Here is a 14,033-nt window from a genome sequence, read left to right as displayed (position 1 = left end):
ATTTTTTTGTCAATTTGCTTTTGTAGCGATTCAATTATCGAAACACAGACTTTTCAGACAAGTTGGAGTATCAGCAGTGTCAAGAGTGCTCCGCGATCATGAGTGAAGAAGACAAGACATCGAGCATAGATGTGGCCTCTAGTGCAGGAGTTTTCGAAAAGGCACTGAACTCTTGGGCTGTGATCGACCTTCCGAGTCTACAGAAGGAGATGGATGCAAAGGGATTAGAGATTCAGGCCTCTCAGAAGGAATCCCTTCTTAGTAGAAAAGATCTGGCCACGAAAACAAAAGCTTTTAAAAAGCTACCTGAGGAGGAAAAGCTCGAGCAAATAAATCAATTGGTCAAATCATATCAGAATGAGGTAGACAGCTTGACTAAGAAGAACAAGACCGTCGAGAATGTGTTCTTTCATATTTATAGGGCTCTTGCCGAGGCTCCAGATCCGAAGAGATTGCTCCAGATCAGCTTAGAGGCGGTTCTGAGCATCAGGGACGTAGAGAAGCTGAAGGCTGAAAAGGCGGATCTTGAAGAGAAGCTACTGGGGTATGCTGATTATGAACAATTGAAGTCCAAGATCGCGAAGACTGAGGAGGAAATGGCTCGGGCTGTGGAAACGCAGTTGCAGGCCAAGGATAGCGAGTGGCAAGCTCTGCTAGAGGAAAAAGAATTGAATTGGAGGAAGAAGGAGCTGGAATTGGGAGATTCGCTAGGGAAGCTAAAGAAAGAGGTTGAAGAGCTGAAAGTGAACGACGAGATCATGCGTCTTCGGTTGAAGAGCCATGCGCACACGCTGAATACTGAGGAGGATGGAGATGGCGATACATTAACTGATGGACAAGATTTGAAGGAGCGTGCTGCAGACACTGTTGAGTTGCAAATGCTGAGTCGGGACGCAGAGACGGCCAAGTTGCGTGTGATGGAGTTGGAACGCCGCAACGAGGAGCTGCGGCGGGAAATCAGCTCGGCGCGTAGCGATGTCGAGATTGACAAAGTGAGGCAAATGAACAATAAACGTATCAGCGAGTTGGAGAGCGAAAACGCGTTGCTGGTTGCACGTCTGGAGCACGAACGCAAGAACGCTGACAAGCTCAAATCCGAAATACAGTCGAAGATCGAGGCTTCACAGAGAGAGGTGGCTCAGTTGAACAGCGAAGCTGAGCAATTACGGCAGAGAATCAGCAAGACACAGGACTACGACGAAATCAAGAAGGAGTTGGAGATTTTGAGACAGATAGAGTTGGGTGACGAGGACGAGGTTCCTCAGCTGGACACTGCGATAGTTCAACGTAACAAGAAGCTCAACAATGAGCTGATTGAGTACCGTTCGAAAAACGAGGAGCTGACTAAAAAGTGTGACACTCTCGAGAAACAAGTTTCGGAGCTCACAAAGCAGCTCGAGCGCCTAAGTGAAATGAATTCCAAGCTTGAAAACGACCTCATGAACTTTGAAAGCGGCTCGCCCAACAACGACAGGTGGGAGACCATGTCGATGATTTCCTCGGTTGCACCGTCGGTGGCGGGAGGCTCGATGATATCTGGTGCTCCCTCGCGAGGCGGACGACTATCGCCTGCATCTTCCATTGCGGGAGGCTTCGAGCCGGGTGCTGCTCCGCAGAATAACTCCATCTTGCCTATCATCACACAGCAACGTGACCGTTTCCGTATGCGCAACAAGGAGCTGGAGGAGGAGACGAAGAAACAGTTCTCGAAGATTGTCGAGCTCAGAAGAGAAATCAACGCGCTGAAAAACGACAACAAGGGTCTTTACGAGAGGATACGGTTCCTCCAATTCCACCAGGACGCCAAACAGGCGCAGACTGCTACTCCTTCACGTGATCTGGAGAGCAAGTACAAAGACAGCTACGAGCAAGATTTACATCCGATTGAGCAGTTCCGCATCATGGAAAGCCAGAGAATCAGCTCTCGCATGTCGCCGTTCGAGCGGATCTTCATCCAGGTAACAAGGTTTGTGCTGAGCACCAAGTATTCGCGACTCATGTTTGTTGCCTACTGCTTTGGTCTACACATGCTGGTGATGATGCTTATGGTGTATGTGCTAGGAAGCACAACTGCTGGCGGCAGCGGGCCGGGCATCAGCATGACAACCAGCACAGGTGGCGTTGCAGGCGGCGTTGCAGGAGGTGTGAAGAGTCCACGCTGATGGATGGGTGGATTGTCCATAGCATTTGTAGGTGATGTTAAAGTAATGAGATTTGAGGCATTTGAAGCAGCTGACCGGTGGCCGTGTTTCATTGTGGTTGTCGGGGGTGTTATCCGGGAGGTCTTGCTGGGCTTCCTGCGATGCAAGACTTTTGTGCTGTATTTGCGAGAAAATGCAAGTGCGCAAAGCGAAATTTAACTTAAGAGATTCAAGGTATTCGATCAGTGAGGTTGAAAGAGTTGAGTCTCAAACTGTGGTCGTACTTGTCTCATTAAGCCTACTTTTGGAACGCAACACAAGGGTTGGATAAGTCTTGCGGAAGAAACGAAGTGCTCGCAATGCAGCCTTCGGATTGGCTCAGACCAACGTCGAAGGCGGCGACATAGGCCAGGCAAACCTGTCTTGAGGATATGCCAAACCGAACTCCAGTGGTAACCAGGCATGCTGAGCCGTCAGCTAGATATTCTCCATTCCGCTTTAGCTCACAGCTAGGAAAGCGTCCGCGAAATCAATTAATTTATCGCGATTTCCAAATCAAGAAACTCGATAGCGATATATACTTTTCAGCAGCGAAGAAAAAGTTAACGGTTTAATATACTGAAAATGTCTAAAGCAAAAGTTCTTCTTGTTGGAATGGGCGGCGTGGGGTCCATTGCCGCCTACTCTCTCGAAAAAGCAGGCAAGAGCGAAGTGACTGCTGTCGTCCGGTCTGACTACGACACTTTGATCAAGGAGGGCTTCGAGCTGCAGTCCTGCGACTTTGGCAAGGTCGACGTGTTCCGTCCGACCAACGTCTGCAAGAGCGTTGACGAGGCCGTTTCCAAACACGGTCCGTTCGACTTTGTAGTGTTCACCATGAAAAACACGCCGGACGTGCAGCCGTTGAACCCTTTTATTGAAAAATGTTACCATGACGATCTGGGAATCGTGCTCTTGCAGAACGGATACGGCATCCACAAGGCAGTGCTGCAAAAGTTCCCTTCGGCATACGTGATCTCCGGTGTGTCGATGATCTCGTCGACTTTGTACGGACGCACCGTCAAGCAGGTGGGCCCGGAGTCGGTCAAGATCGGTGTCTGCGACAACGGAAAAACTGACTACGGCAAGCAGGAAAAAAAATGCAAGGAGTTTATCGAGCTGTACTCGACGGATAAGAACGACGTCACGTTCGACGAGAACGTCAACTACACGAGATGGCGTAAACTGGTTTACAACGCCACCATCAATTCCTCCTGCGCACTGACCAACGTTGATATTGGCCGTTTAGAGCTGTTTGGAGGCGTCGACTCGATTGTGCGTCCTGCCATGGCCGAAGTTCTGGCTATCGCCAAGAGCGACGGCGTCGAGCTGCCAGAGTCGATCATGGAGTTCATGATCCGCTCAGACGACGGCGAGTGGTACGCCCCCTCCATGCTCGTGGACATCCGTAAAGGCAACTACACCGAGTACCAGGTCATTTTGGGCAATGCTCTGGACGTGGCCAAGGAAAACGGCATTGCCGCTCCAGTGCTGACTGTTCTGTACAACCTGCTGCACGTGATACAGTGGCGCACCATGGAAGAGAAACATCGGTTCACTCTGCCAGAAAAGAGACCGTTACCGCAGGATAATTTCAAAATAGAATTCAAGTGATAAAATAAATTCCAACCAATTTTCTCCCCTTTTTTTACGTGTTTTTTTGTTTATGTCTCACCGAATAAGAATTTCGCAAAACCCGCCGCTCGACACGCTGGACGCGCGGCTGAGTCTGGTGTCGGCAGACTCGGTGGCGACGAACGAACGGCTTCTGGACAAATTGGGTCTTCCAGATGAGGACTACGAGAGTTTCGAACTAGAGCATGAGGCCAGAAACTACGAACCTGCCAGCCAGTTCCAATCGCTAAAGCCGTTCTGGTACGAGCAAAAACAAAAAGACGTCGACACAACGCTGGACTCGGACTCGCACAGTTTCGACCTGGGCGACGACGTTGTCGAGGACCGTCCAATTCTCAAGCAGCCACAACACAGACGAATAGCTTCGAGGGAAGAATATTACGTGAGCAGCCATTACCTGCAACAGACGCCAATAGACGCCACGCCGACAAGCCAGCGCACGTTCCACTTCCGCTCGGAGTCCAACACGAACGACTCTGCGCGGTTCCGCCCCTTATCGCCTCCTCCATCTGCCGATGCAGCACCAGACGCAATGGCCGAGCCTTTAAGATCGCCATCATTTATCAAGTCACACGGGTCGACAGGCTCAGGGTCGTCGCTGTCATCGCTAATAAAGTCGCCGTTGAAGGCCTTCCGCGGGAAACAGCCCTCCACACCAGACTTGCAAGACCAGGGGCTATCCCAGCATTTCCATTCTCTGGAAAACGCCCAGGAAATGCTTTCTTACGGGCTTGGTCTGCGCAATGGAGACGAGAAGTCTCTTGCCCAAAGCTTCGTCTGGATATGCAAGGCTGGAGCAGTGGACATGAATCACAAATACAGCTTCCACATCGACCCACGGAAGCTTGTTCTTCGTCCGCCAGTGCATCCGCAGTGCATCATATACTATGAGGTTGGCCGTGCGCTCGTACATGGGTGGGGGTGCACAAAAGACCTCAGCCAGGGACTCGAGTTTTTGGAGCTGGCTGCCTCGTTTGGTAGCATCGACGCTATGGAGCTCTCAGCGGATATTACAAAGAAGCAGCGCTCCAAAGCATGGAGGAAGCTCGCAGAAGACGCTAGGCGTCTTGGTCATAGCCTGTGATAAGGATGATGCAGTCCTTGCAACATTGAACTGTGTTGTAATTTGTGTCGTAATTTTAATTGTACATCTTATTAAATATACAAATCACATCAGTCTGTGCTGATGGATATAAATACTTTTCTGCACGTTGAATCCGTCCTTCAGCAATTCCTGCACCTCTTCCAATTGCAATGAGCCCAGCTCAGGGTAAACAAGGAATATGAAAACCCATGAAGCGAACGTTATTCCAGCAAACACGAAAAATGCGCCTGCTGGAGAGAGCCATTGCATTAGAGACAGAAAGCAGGCGGAAACCACCAAGGAGCCGGTCCAGTTGGTGACGGTCGCCAACGAGGTGCCCATTCCACGCACAGACTGGGGAAATAGTTCTGCTTGTTGCCACGGAACATTGCCCAGGCCAACAGCGTAGAATGCAACGAATAGCACCAATCCTAGTAGTATACTCCATTCCCAAATTCCCAGGTCATGCTGTTGCACTTTCACGTCCATATGTAGAAAAGCCACAGCACACAGAACCTGTGCACACATGAGAAGAGGAATCGACACCAAAAGCATCCTTCGTCTACCAACCTTGTCGACAGCTAGAAATGCCACAATGGTGAACAAGAAATTCGTTCCTGCCACAAAGCAGCTGACGGCAGTGCTGTTGGAGTATCCGACCATCTTGAAAATGGTTCCTGAAAAGTACATCAGCGAGTTTATTCCGACGAGCTGCTGTATTGCCTGGAGCCCGCATCCGATGACGAGCGCACGTTGGTTGGAAGGAGTGCTGAGCAGCTGGGATGCAGAGTTTCTCAGACGTTCCAGTTCGGTCTTTCCAGGCACAGCAGCATTGAGCTGGTGGATTTCTGCGATGCTGGCCTCGATCAGCTCCGATGGACACCCCAGATACACTTTGCGGAGCACCTGGTGGGCAGCCTTGTGCTTGCCAATCGAAATGAGATAGCGCGGCGTATCCGGCAGGAAAATGAAGGCAATCAGTTGGATGGTGGACGGAAGCATCGAAATCCCCACAATGGCTCTCCATCCGCCGTGGTAGCCACCCAGTATCGCTCCTATGGCGTAAGCCACAAGCTGACCGCCGGTAATGGCCAGACAATTTATAATGACCATTCGGCCGCGGAACTTGGCGGGAGAGAGCTCACTGATGTACAGTGGAGCTATAAGCGACCCAATCCCCACTCCCAAACCCATGATCAGACGCCCCGCAATCATGGTCACTACTTTGGTAGCCAGCAACTGCAGTAGGGCGCCCAGCACAAAGAGCACGTTGCACAGGATGATGACCAGCTTTCGGCCGTATAGATCGGCAATGTACCCGGCAAACACGCAAGCCACCACGGCGCCAAGTGACGTTCCGCTGGTGATCCACTCTTTTTCCGAGACTAGCAGCTCGCGGCCGTCGAGGTCGCTGCCGATGGTGACCAGAACTGACGAAATATAGCCGGTGTCGTATCCGAACATAAATCCGGATATTGAGGCCAGCACCGTAAGGCCCAAGACGAGCGGGGATGGATGGTGTATAAGCGTATCCAGATGAGTGCTAGCAGACTGGGTGTCCGAGCCGGCCATGCCGCGGTACTCGTTTCGTGTGCGCAGGAACTCGGCGTGCTGTCCTGCAGAGCGCAAGTCAAACGAGTTGATGAGCGGCTCCTCTGTGCTCGGTCGCGAATCCCTAATCGCCATGGTGTAAGATAAATAAATGAATGAATATTTATTTATATATATATAACGGCTGTGCAGCAGATAAAACGGTAGCGCAGCAGATGCAAGTATGCAATTTAGTACCAATCAAATGAGGTACTGATGAGTAGTCTATTAGGTTCCGGTTCCAGTTTTGTTTCGGCAGGCTGATACGTGGACTGCTCCACGTCGTAGATCAGTGTACGCGGAATGTCGGTCTTGGCCAGAGCACAGTCCATGGCAAGGTTCTTACTCGTGAGAACTTCCTTGACTTCTGGCTTCAGAGCACGCAGCTGGGACTCGTCAAAATCTCCGTAAATCACAAACGAGTCCATCAGCCACTTCACAGACAGCTCCTCGGGCAGTTCCGCTGCGAGTTTCTCTGCAGTCATGCCCATAAATGGGTCTTTCACCACTATGGCGTTGAACTCGGCACTCTGCTGCCGCAGCTCTTCGATCTGGACCGCCCGCTCGCGTTTCTTTCTCTCTTTCTCTTTCATTCTTTCCGACACAAACAAGGCCTCCTTGAGCCCGATCTTCGGCAGTCTCGAGCTGGCCTGGAGTCTCACAAAAACGCTCCTCTTGGGCTCCGGGTCCTGGCTCTCGCTGTAGAGCTTGTACGCTTCGGCCAGCTCGTGGATGAATTTCCGCTGCAGCTTTTTCATCGGACGGAAATGGTACGTCTGTCTGCCGAGCTCGCGCGAAACGAGCTTCTGCAGAATCTGCTCTATGCTCTCGCACCACACTTTTTGCTGCGAGTACAGAGACAGAACGTACGGTGTATAGGTTTTTTCGAGAAGCAGGAACCGCGACACGATGTCGCCTTCCATCGACGCGTCGGCCGTGTCTGTGAGCACGCTCAGTAGCTGTCTGTTTCGCTGTTCCAATTCGCACTCCTCGTCGCACTCCAACGGCTCCGTGTTCAACGAGCACAGAACAGTGCGCGAGAGCCGTTTGCAACCGCAGTGGACGGTGACCCGCTCCTGGCACGGAATCGACTCGTTGCACTCTTTCGGGGCGTGGCACACCTGGCGACACGGATGGCCGCACGCGCGCGGCTTCCCGCACTGGCTTGTGCATTTCGTCTGGCACTGTCCTGGCGGATGGCATATTTTAGGGCATCTGTGGCTACCACACGGAAGAAGCTCGTTGCAGACACGGCCGCACGAAACAACCGTCTGGTAGCACATGGCGTTCTTGATCTCGACGCGTTTCGAGCACTGGCAGTGTTTTGTCACGCGCTCCGTGCACCGCGGACACTCCTTGTCGTCCTCGTGGCAGTTGTGGATCTCTGGCCGGTGGCCGCATTTCGTCGGCCGTTGGCACTGGTTCAGACATACGGGGAGCTTGGTTCCGCACCGCACAGGAGCGGCAACGACGGTCTGGCCGCAATGGCACACCAGGTCCTCGGACGAGGACTCCAGACACGGTCGACAGGGCCCAAGATGGCAGGTCATCTGACAGTAATGTTTGCCGCACGAGAGCAGCTTGCCGCACTCGCGCGTGCACACATGCACCGCCTCGATGGTCATCTGGTCGGCCGTGTTGCGCGCGTCGATTGTGTTCTTCCTGATTCCCTTGAGTCTGTTCCGCTCGCGCACGGCAGCCACCGGCTCGTACTCGCAGCAGACTTCCATGCATCTGTGGCGACGGCAGCTCATCAGCGCCTGGCACTTATGGTTGCACGCGGGAACATAGCCCTGCTGCGCCAGTTTACAAGCCACCGAGTACTGGGTGTAGTTGCAACGACACTTGGAGTCCACCACCGCGTAGCACGGCGCACACTCTCCTTCATGGCACGGCCAGTAGCACGTGTGGCCGCAGTCGAGCTTCTTGCCACATGTCTCGCCGCAGGTCGCCACAGGGTCCAAGCAGGACGTCCGTGGGGAAGCGAGTTGGTCCAGCTTGTGCTTTCCGCACGGACAGCGGGTCAGCAGGGCTGGCGACCGCGGACACTTGTGGCCGTTGGGCGTCTTGGAATGACACGGTTCTGTGCACCTGTGGTTCCCGCAGTCCAGCAAGTCGTCGCAGACCTCGTCGCACTGGAAACAGCCCGTCCACTGTGCAGCTGCCGTGTGAGACCGCAGCGGAGCACGCTCGTGGCACTTGAGCGAGGCAGTGTGTTTTCCGCAGTAGCAGCGGCCGGTGATGGGTTTCTCGCAAGGGCCGCACAGCCCGGCGTGGCAGCTGCGGGCGCACCTGTGCAAATTGCAGGGCATCAGGTCGTCGCAGGGCCGGGAGCACGACCAGCCCGTCTTGTACGGAGTCAGCGCGCAGGGGAGCTGCCGCTCGGCCGATCCACAGCTGCATTTCATCACGGGCCCCATGGCTGTGCACTTTTTCATATGCGGGCCCGGGTGGCAAGGAAGCGAGCAGCCGTGGACACAGTTTGGCAGCGGCGAGTTGCAGGTCTGGCCACAGGAATGAGGCTCGAACTCGTTTTCGGGCGGGTTGAGCACCTTGCCACACCAGCACGTGTACTGTTTCGGGAGCTTGAAGTGGGTGTTGTTGCACGCAGGACATCGCCAGGAACGGTCTTTCGCGGTGGATGATCCTCTTTTGGCCCAGTCTCGGATGCAGGGCAGATCGAACGCCCTGTAGCAGTGGTGACACGACCAGATCTTCGAGGACTTGTCCATCTCGCCCGTGCAGACCAGACAGGTGTATTCGCCGCGTCTCAGCTCATTCAGCAGAGACTCTGCGATGTTGTCAGACATTGAATAATTTGAAATATTTTTTTTTTAAATTTATTTTTCGCACCTCTAGATTTTATTATTTTAAGCTAAATTGAGGGGATGGCTCAACCAAACGATCCTTGGACGAAAAGGTAATTATTTTCCCAACAGCTACTGACGCAGAGATGCATGGAGATACGAAGGAGTGTTCCATAAGACACAGCGGCTCAAAGGCGCCCTGCCGGGCCTCGGACTTGGCGTGGCTGCGTTTGTGGTGGTGAGTGTCTACGAGGATTTCGTGGCCCCCAGGTTTGCCAAAGAAAGCCAGGACCACAAGCATTGATGTTTCTGCCATACACTAAGACTTATTTATTATCCACTCAATGTGACTTATTATGACTATTTATCTATCGTGAGGAGATTTGGGAGCCCAGGACCCGCACAGACTTACTTCCGCTCAGGCGACCGGTCTCTGATATTTCCCTTGGTCTCCACCCAGCAGCTATAATGGTACACTCTGCTCTTTTTCTCTATGGCGTTTCGCCAGATCCACTCGCCCATCTCGTCGTCAAACACTCCAACTAATTTTTCTCTACAGATTCCACACACCGTCTCGTTATCGCTCTCTTCCGGAATGGCAACTATCTGCTTGTTGACCTCCTCCTCGGACAGAGCCTCCTTTACCACGACTCGGTTGGTTTCCATAGTGTCCGACGTGTAGCCCACTATCTCGTCCTCTTTAAACTCAATCCATTTTGCATCGTTCAGATACCATGCCCTGTTGTAGAGCTGTTTACTCGTGTCCTTGAGCTTTTTGTTTGTGCGGAAATGCCAGTCCAGGTGCTGCTGGCGCGCTATAGCGCCTTCTGGCGTGTTGGCGAAACGTTTCGGACAGTTTGAGCACTGGTTGGGCTTGGAGGAGTAGATTAGAGATATCTCGTCTGCCGTGGGCTTGTGATTGTTGAGTAGCACCTGGCTCAGCTCGATGGACAGCATCACAAGGCCAGAAGACGCGGGAGCCGGCTGCTGCGAAGACGGCTGGGGCGTGAGAGCTCTTGCTGGGTTGAGACCCAAAAGTTTCTGCAGCTCCGGCGTGGAGAACACGGCGGGACCTGGGGCAGGAGCAGCGGCCGGGGTCGGCGTGGGGATTTTTGGCAGCGACGCTGGCACTGGCGGGATGTTGGGCAGCGACGCTGGGCCCGGTGGGACCGCCGGAATCGGCTGAGCAAACGGCGGTGGCTGGACTCTTCTGTACTCGTCTTCACGGATTCCTGCGAGCTGTCTCCGCACCACTTCGAGCTGCTGGACGGGGATCTGGACCGGCTGCGAGATGATGTTCCGCAGCTGGTCCAGAAGCTCGAAGCGCTGCTTGGTTTTCTGGTCGGTGCCTCTGTTGAGCCGCTGGCCAACCATACGTTTCAGGTCGTCGATGTCCTTGATGAGGACCTCTTTGGAAAGCGGCTCCTCGACCTTGTTGTTGGCGGTGGCGCGAATAAGAAACTTCTCGATGAGGTCCAGCTGGTCGTCGTTGAACAGGGGCATTCCCGTTACTGGGTTAGCCATCTTCCATGTCTTGAATAGCTTGATCATTTTGACGCGGGTCGGGTCGTCGACGAGCGAGTATGTCTGTGTAAACGTCTTATACAGGTTTATGCTAAAGAGCCGAGTATACGGACTGCCAACCACTTTACATATCGAGTCTAGAAGATAAAGGGCGAACAGTTTCTGTGTGGGAATGGCTTTCGAGATCCGCTTCTCTACAGCCTTGACGATTTCCGCCGCGTGCTCCACGTTCTCCTGCGCCAGCTGCGTGTGGCTCTCTATGATGGGCCGCGAATTGAACGTGAGCGTCTGGAGTGAGTCGTAGTAGTCGTTTCCGAACTGAACAGAGGACATGCCGGGTAAAAAAAAAAAAGAACAAAAAAAACATTTCACCAATATTTTCTCAGCCAGAATGTGGGTCAGAGCAGTCAGACAAGGAACAAGAGGATACCGGGGTTTTGCCACCAGCCGTGTGTGGCTGAACGAGGCCAAGAACGGGGCCAAGAAGGAGGCCGCAGAGGCTGCCCAGACGGGCGGCGAAAAGTCGATCGCCTCCCTGGAGTCGGAGCTCGCGTCCACCAAGGAGAAGTTGCTCGCCAAGGACAAGGAGTGTGCCGAGCTTAAGGACAGATATGTGCGTTCGGTGGCTGATTTCAGGAACTTGCAAGAGACCACCAAGAGAGAAATGCAAAAGGCCAAGGACTTTGCTCTGCAACAGTTCGCCAAGGACCTGCTGGAAAGCATCGATAATTTCGGACACGCTCTGAATGCGGTCAAGGAGGAGACTTTGAAGAGCAACCAGGAGGTTGCGCAGCTGTACGAGGGTGTTAAGATGACTAGAGACGTTTTCGAGAAGACGCTGGCCAGACACGGTCTAAGTAAGATCGACCCTGTTGACGAGCCGTTCGACCCGAACCGCCACGAGGCCACTTTCCAGGCCCCTGCGGAGGGAAAGGAGCCGGGCACGGTGTTCCACGTCCAGCAGCCTGGGTTCGAGCTCAACGGAAGAGTTCTCCGTCCTGCCAAGGTTGGCGTTGTTAGAGAGAACTAGCTGTATATAGTCTAATGACCACATGATTGTCTATGATTGTACTACACTATGTACCTGTATCCGTCCTCTTTTTTCTGGGCAAACTCCACCTTGAGCCGTCTGTCTTTCAAAAACAGCGGGCTCTCCTTAATCCCCTTGATCGCCTTGAGTGCCAGCTTGGGGCTCAAAAACCGCACAAACCCGTATCCCAGACACTTGTTGGTGATCGGCGCCTTGGCCAGGCCGCACCGAATCGCATGCAGCGGCGCAAACAGTTTCATCACCTCGTCCTCGGTAGCCTCGTAGGGCAGGTTTCTTACCACCAAAACCTCGTACTTTTTTTCGTCCAGGTAGTTGCGACGCTGTTCCACCTCGCTGCGCAAATCCAGCCGGATCGGCAGGTTCTTGATCACGCGGCCCTGCATCTGCAATTTGGCAGCACGGGCCTGCTCCTCGCTCTCGAACTCAACGTAGCCGTATCCCTTGAACTTGCCCTTTTCCTTGACGAGCCGCACGCTGCGCAGCCCGCCTAGCACCTTGAACACGTCGCCGACCTGCTGCTCCGTCACGTCGAACGGCAGCTTGCTCACCAGCAGCGTCCTGTTGAGACTGTAGAATCGTCGCCACATGGTAAAATTTTCCGGTGCTAAGATGTTTTTTTGAATATTCCGTCCATGTCAGCTCCTCCGCCACCTCCTCCTCCTCCGGCGCCGCCAATGGGCGGGCCGCCCTCGCAGGCGCCGGCAAAGCTGCCAAAGGTGACTCCCGACAGAGACGCGCTGCTTGGCGACATCCGCAAGGGCAAGGCGCTGAGAAAGGCCGTCACCAACGACCGGTCCAAGCCCATGGTCGGAGGGCTTGCAGACTCGTCTGCGTCTTCACCAGCAATCGGCACCCCCAGCGCGCCGGCTGTGCCCTCTGCGCCAGCAGTCTCCGCGGGAGTGCCGCAATTGGGCGACATCTTTGCCGGTGGAATGCCTAAACTCAGACACAGAGGTGACAGCGCAAAGGCACCAGCAGCGCCAGCACTACCGGCCACGCCCGTGCCAGCGGTGCCTGCGGTGCCCTCGGGGCGCCCAAAACGCGACTCCAAGAATATAAGCGCGCCTCCCGTCCCAGGAACCGCGCCGCCAGTGCCAGCAGTGCCAACGTCTTCGGCACCTCCTGTTCCTGGCGCACCGCCGCCAGTGCCTTCGTCTGCAGCGCCGCCGCCGCCTCCGCCTCCCTCTTCGTCTGCCCCGGTGCCTCCCCTGCCGGCCACATCGGCTCCACCTCCACCGTCGTCATCAACAGTCCCCCCTCCACCACCAGTTCCATCTGCCCCGGCATCACGCCCACAGACCACCTCTTTCGGGCCCTCGAAGTTACCCACACCAGCCGCCAACCCTGGCCCTTCGCCGGGCGCTCTCCCGTTCCTAGCACAGATCAACGCCAGAAGAGACGACTCGCACGTCGTCAGCGACGAGGACGTGAAGACAGAAAATCCAGCACAGCCAAAGGTCCCTGCCGTGCCCTCCATGGCCGCTCCGCCGGTGCCTGCGACGAGCGCGCCTGCTGCCCCGCCAACCCCTGCGGCAGCACCCCCAGCGCCGCCAGTGCCTGGCATGGCCAAACCGCCTGCCCCACCCACCCCTTCAGCCCCGGCTCCCCCACAGCCACCTGTTCCGTCCGCTGCTCTGCCCTCTCCACCTCCTCCTCCGGCGCCAGCTCCCTCGCTGCCGGCTACCAAGGCTCCTGCTGCACCGCCTCCGCCTCCAGCCCCGGCTCCGCCTGCGCCGACTCCTCCCTCGCCCACGTACACCCCATCGGTGGCGCCGACAGCCGCGCCGGCACCCCCTAAAGTGTCTGCTCCGGCTGTGCCAGCCACGAAAAAAGCTCCTCCTCCACCACCGCCAGCAGAGTCCAAACACAGATTCACGCTCTCGCGCTCCAAAGCGCCCGACGAGAACAAAATCAACACCCAGCAGGCGGTCGGGTCGGACCTGCGCAAGATCGACGCCTCGATCTACACCATCGGAGCACCAGCCACCTCGACAAAGATCCAGATCGACGAGTCGCGGTTCCACTTCACAAACGAGGCAGACCTGCCCAAACCAAGACGCTTCGAAAACAAACAGAAACTGTATCCGTCCGGAAGGGGCAGCTCTGTGCCGCTCAACCTTTCTCTCTACACCTGATAAATTACTCGATATATTATCTGATAT

The 14,033-nt window shown here is 54.7% G+C and overlaps 11 protein-coding genes across 11 annotated transcripts; 5 read left to right on the top strand and 6 right to left on the bottom strand.

Annotated features, from left to right (window-relative positions):
* Window positions 1–98: 98 nt before the first annotated feature.
* Window positions 99–2,162, top strand: KL928_002426 (uncharacterized protein; the record flags this gene model as incomplete). Its single annotated transcript, XM_043202901.1, has 1 exon — window positions 99–2,162. One exon carries the CDS (start codon window positions 99–101, stop codon window positions 2,160–2,162), a length of 2,064 nt encoding a protein of 687 aa, XP_043060631.1.
* A 603-nt stretch (window positions 2,163–2,765) lies between these two features.
* Window positions 2,766–3,794, top strand: KL928_002425 (uncharacterized protein; the record flags this gene model as incomplete). Its single annotated transcript, XM_043202900.1, has 1 exon — window positions 2,766–3,794. The coding sequence occupies one exon, from the start codon at window positions 2,766–2,768 to the stop codon at window positions 3,792–3,794; it is 1,029 nt and encodes a 342-aa protein (XP_043060630.1).
* Window positions 3,795–3,846: 52 nt separating this feature from the next.
* Window positions 3,847–4,899, top strand: KL928_002424 (uncharacterized protein; the record flags this gene model as incomplete). The annotated part of the gene is made up of 1 exon (XM_043202899.1): window positions 3,847–4,899. The coding sequence occupies one exon, from the start codon at window positions 3,847–3,849 to the stop codon at window positions 4,897–4,899; it is 1,053 nt and encodes a 350-aa protein (XP_043060629.1).
* An 84-nt stretch (window positions 4,900–4,983) lies between these two features.
* KL928_002423 (uncharacterized protein) lies at window positions 4,984–6,585 on the bottom strand (the record flags this gene model as incomplete). The annotated part of the gene is made up of 1 exon (XM_043202898.1): window positions 4,984–6,585. One exon carries the CDS (start codon window positions 6,583–6,585, stop codon window positions 4,984–4,986), a length of 1,602 nt encoding a protein of 533 aa, XP_043060628.1.
* Window positions 6,586–6,680: 95 nt separating this feature from the next.
* KL928_002422 (uncharacterized protein) lies at window positions 6,681–7,692 on the bottom strand (the record flags this gene model as incomplete). Its single annotated transcript, XM_043202897.1, has 2 exons — window positions 6,681–6,997; window positions 7,095–7,692. 2 exons carry the CDS (start codon window positions 7,690–7,692, stop codon window positions 6,681–6,683), a joined length of 915 nt encoding a protein of 304 aa, XP_043060627.1.
* Window positions 7,693–7,710: 18 nt separating this feature from the next.
* Window positions 7,711–8,223, bottom strand: KL928_002421 (uncharacterized protein; the record flags this gene model as incomplete). The annotated part of the gene is made up of 1 exon (XM_043202896.1): window positions 7,711–8,223. The coding sequence occupies one exon, from the start codon at window positions 8,221–8,223 to the stop codon at window positions 7,711–7,713; it is 513 nt and encodes a 170-aa protein (XP_043060626.1).
* Window positions 8,224–8,373: 150 nt separating this feature from the next.
* On the bottom strand, window positions 8,374–9,597 carry KL928_002420 (uncharacterized protein; the record flags this gene model as incomplete). The annotated part of the gene is made up of 2 exons (XM_043202895.1): window positions 8,374–9,212; window positions 9,393–9,597. 2 exons carry the CDS (start codon window positions 9,595–9,597, stop codon window positions 8,374–8,376), a joined length of 1,044 nt encoding a protein of 347 aa, XP_043060625.1.
* Window positions 9,598–9,704: 107 nt separating this feature from the next.
* On the bottom strand, window positions 9,705–11,153 carry KL928_002419 (uncharacterized protein; the record flags this gene model as incomplete). The annotated part of the gene is made up of 1 exon (XM_043202893.1): window positions 9,705–11,153. The coding sequence occupies one exon, from the start codon at window positions 11,151–11,153 to the stop codon at window positions 9,705–9,707; it is 1,449 nt and encodes a 482-aa protein (XP_043060624.1).
* Window positions 11,154–11,211: 58 nt separating this feature from the next.
* Window positions 11,212–11,850, top strand: KL928_002418 (uncharacterized protein; the record flags this gene model as incomplete). The annotated part of the gene is made up of 1 exon (XM_043202892.1): window positions 11,212–11,850. The coding sequence occupies one exon, from the start codon at window positions 11,212–11,214 to the stop codon at window positions 11,848–11,850; it is 639 nt and encodes a 212-aa protein (XP_043060623.1).
* Window positions 11,851–11,891: 41 nt separating this feature from the next.
* Window positions 11,892–12,458, bottom strand: KL928_002417 (uncharacterized protein; the record flags this gene model as incomplete). The annotated part of the gene is made up of 1 exon (XM_043202891.1): window positions 11,892–12,458. The coding sequence occupies one exon, from the start codon at window positions 12,456–12,458 to the stop codon at window positions 11,892–11,894; it is 567 nt and encodes a 188-aa protein (XP_043060622.1).
* Window positions 12,459–12,503: 45 nt separating this feature from the next.
* KL928_002416 (uncharacterized protein) lies at window positions 12,504–14,006 on the top strand (the record flags this gene model as incomplete). The annotated part of the gene is made up of 1 exon (XM_043202890.1): window positions 12,504–14,006. The coding sequence occupies one exon, from the start codon at window positions 12,504–12,506 to the stop codon at window positions 14,004–14,006; it is 1,503 nt and encodes a 500-aa protein (XP_043060621.1).
* Between the last annotated feature and the right edge of the window lie 27 nt (window positions 14,007–14,033).

This window comes from Ogataea angusta (genome assembly GCF_019207475.1).
Source record: "Ogataea angusta isolate 61-244 chromosome Unknown 61-244_NODE_4_length_877678_cov_91.023368, whole genome shotgun sequence".
Classification (NCBI taxonomy): Eukaryota; Fungi; Ascomycota; class Pichiomycetes; order Pichiales; family Pichiaceae; genus Ogataea; species Ogataea angusta.
Note: the sequence above shows the minus strand (reverse complement) of the source record. Positions and strands in the feature narration are given on the sequence as shown.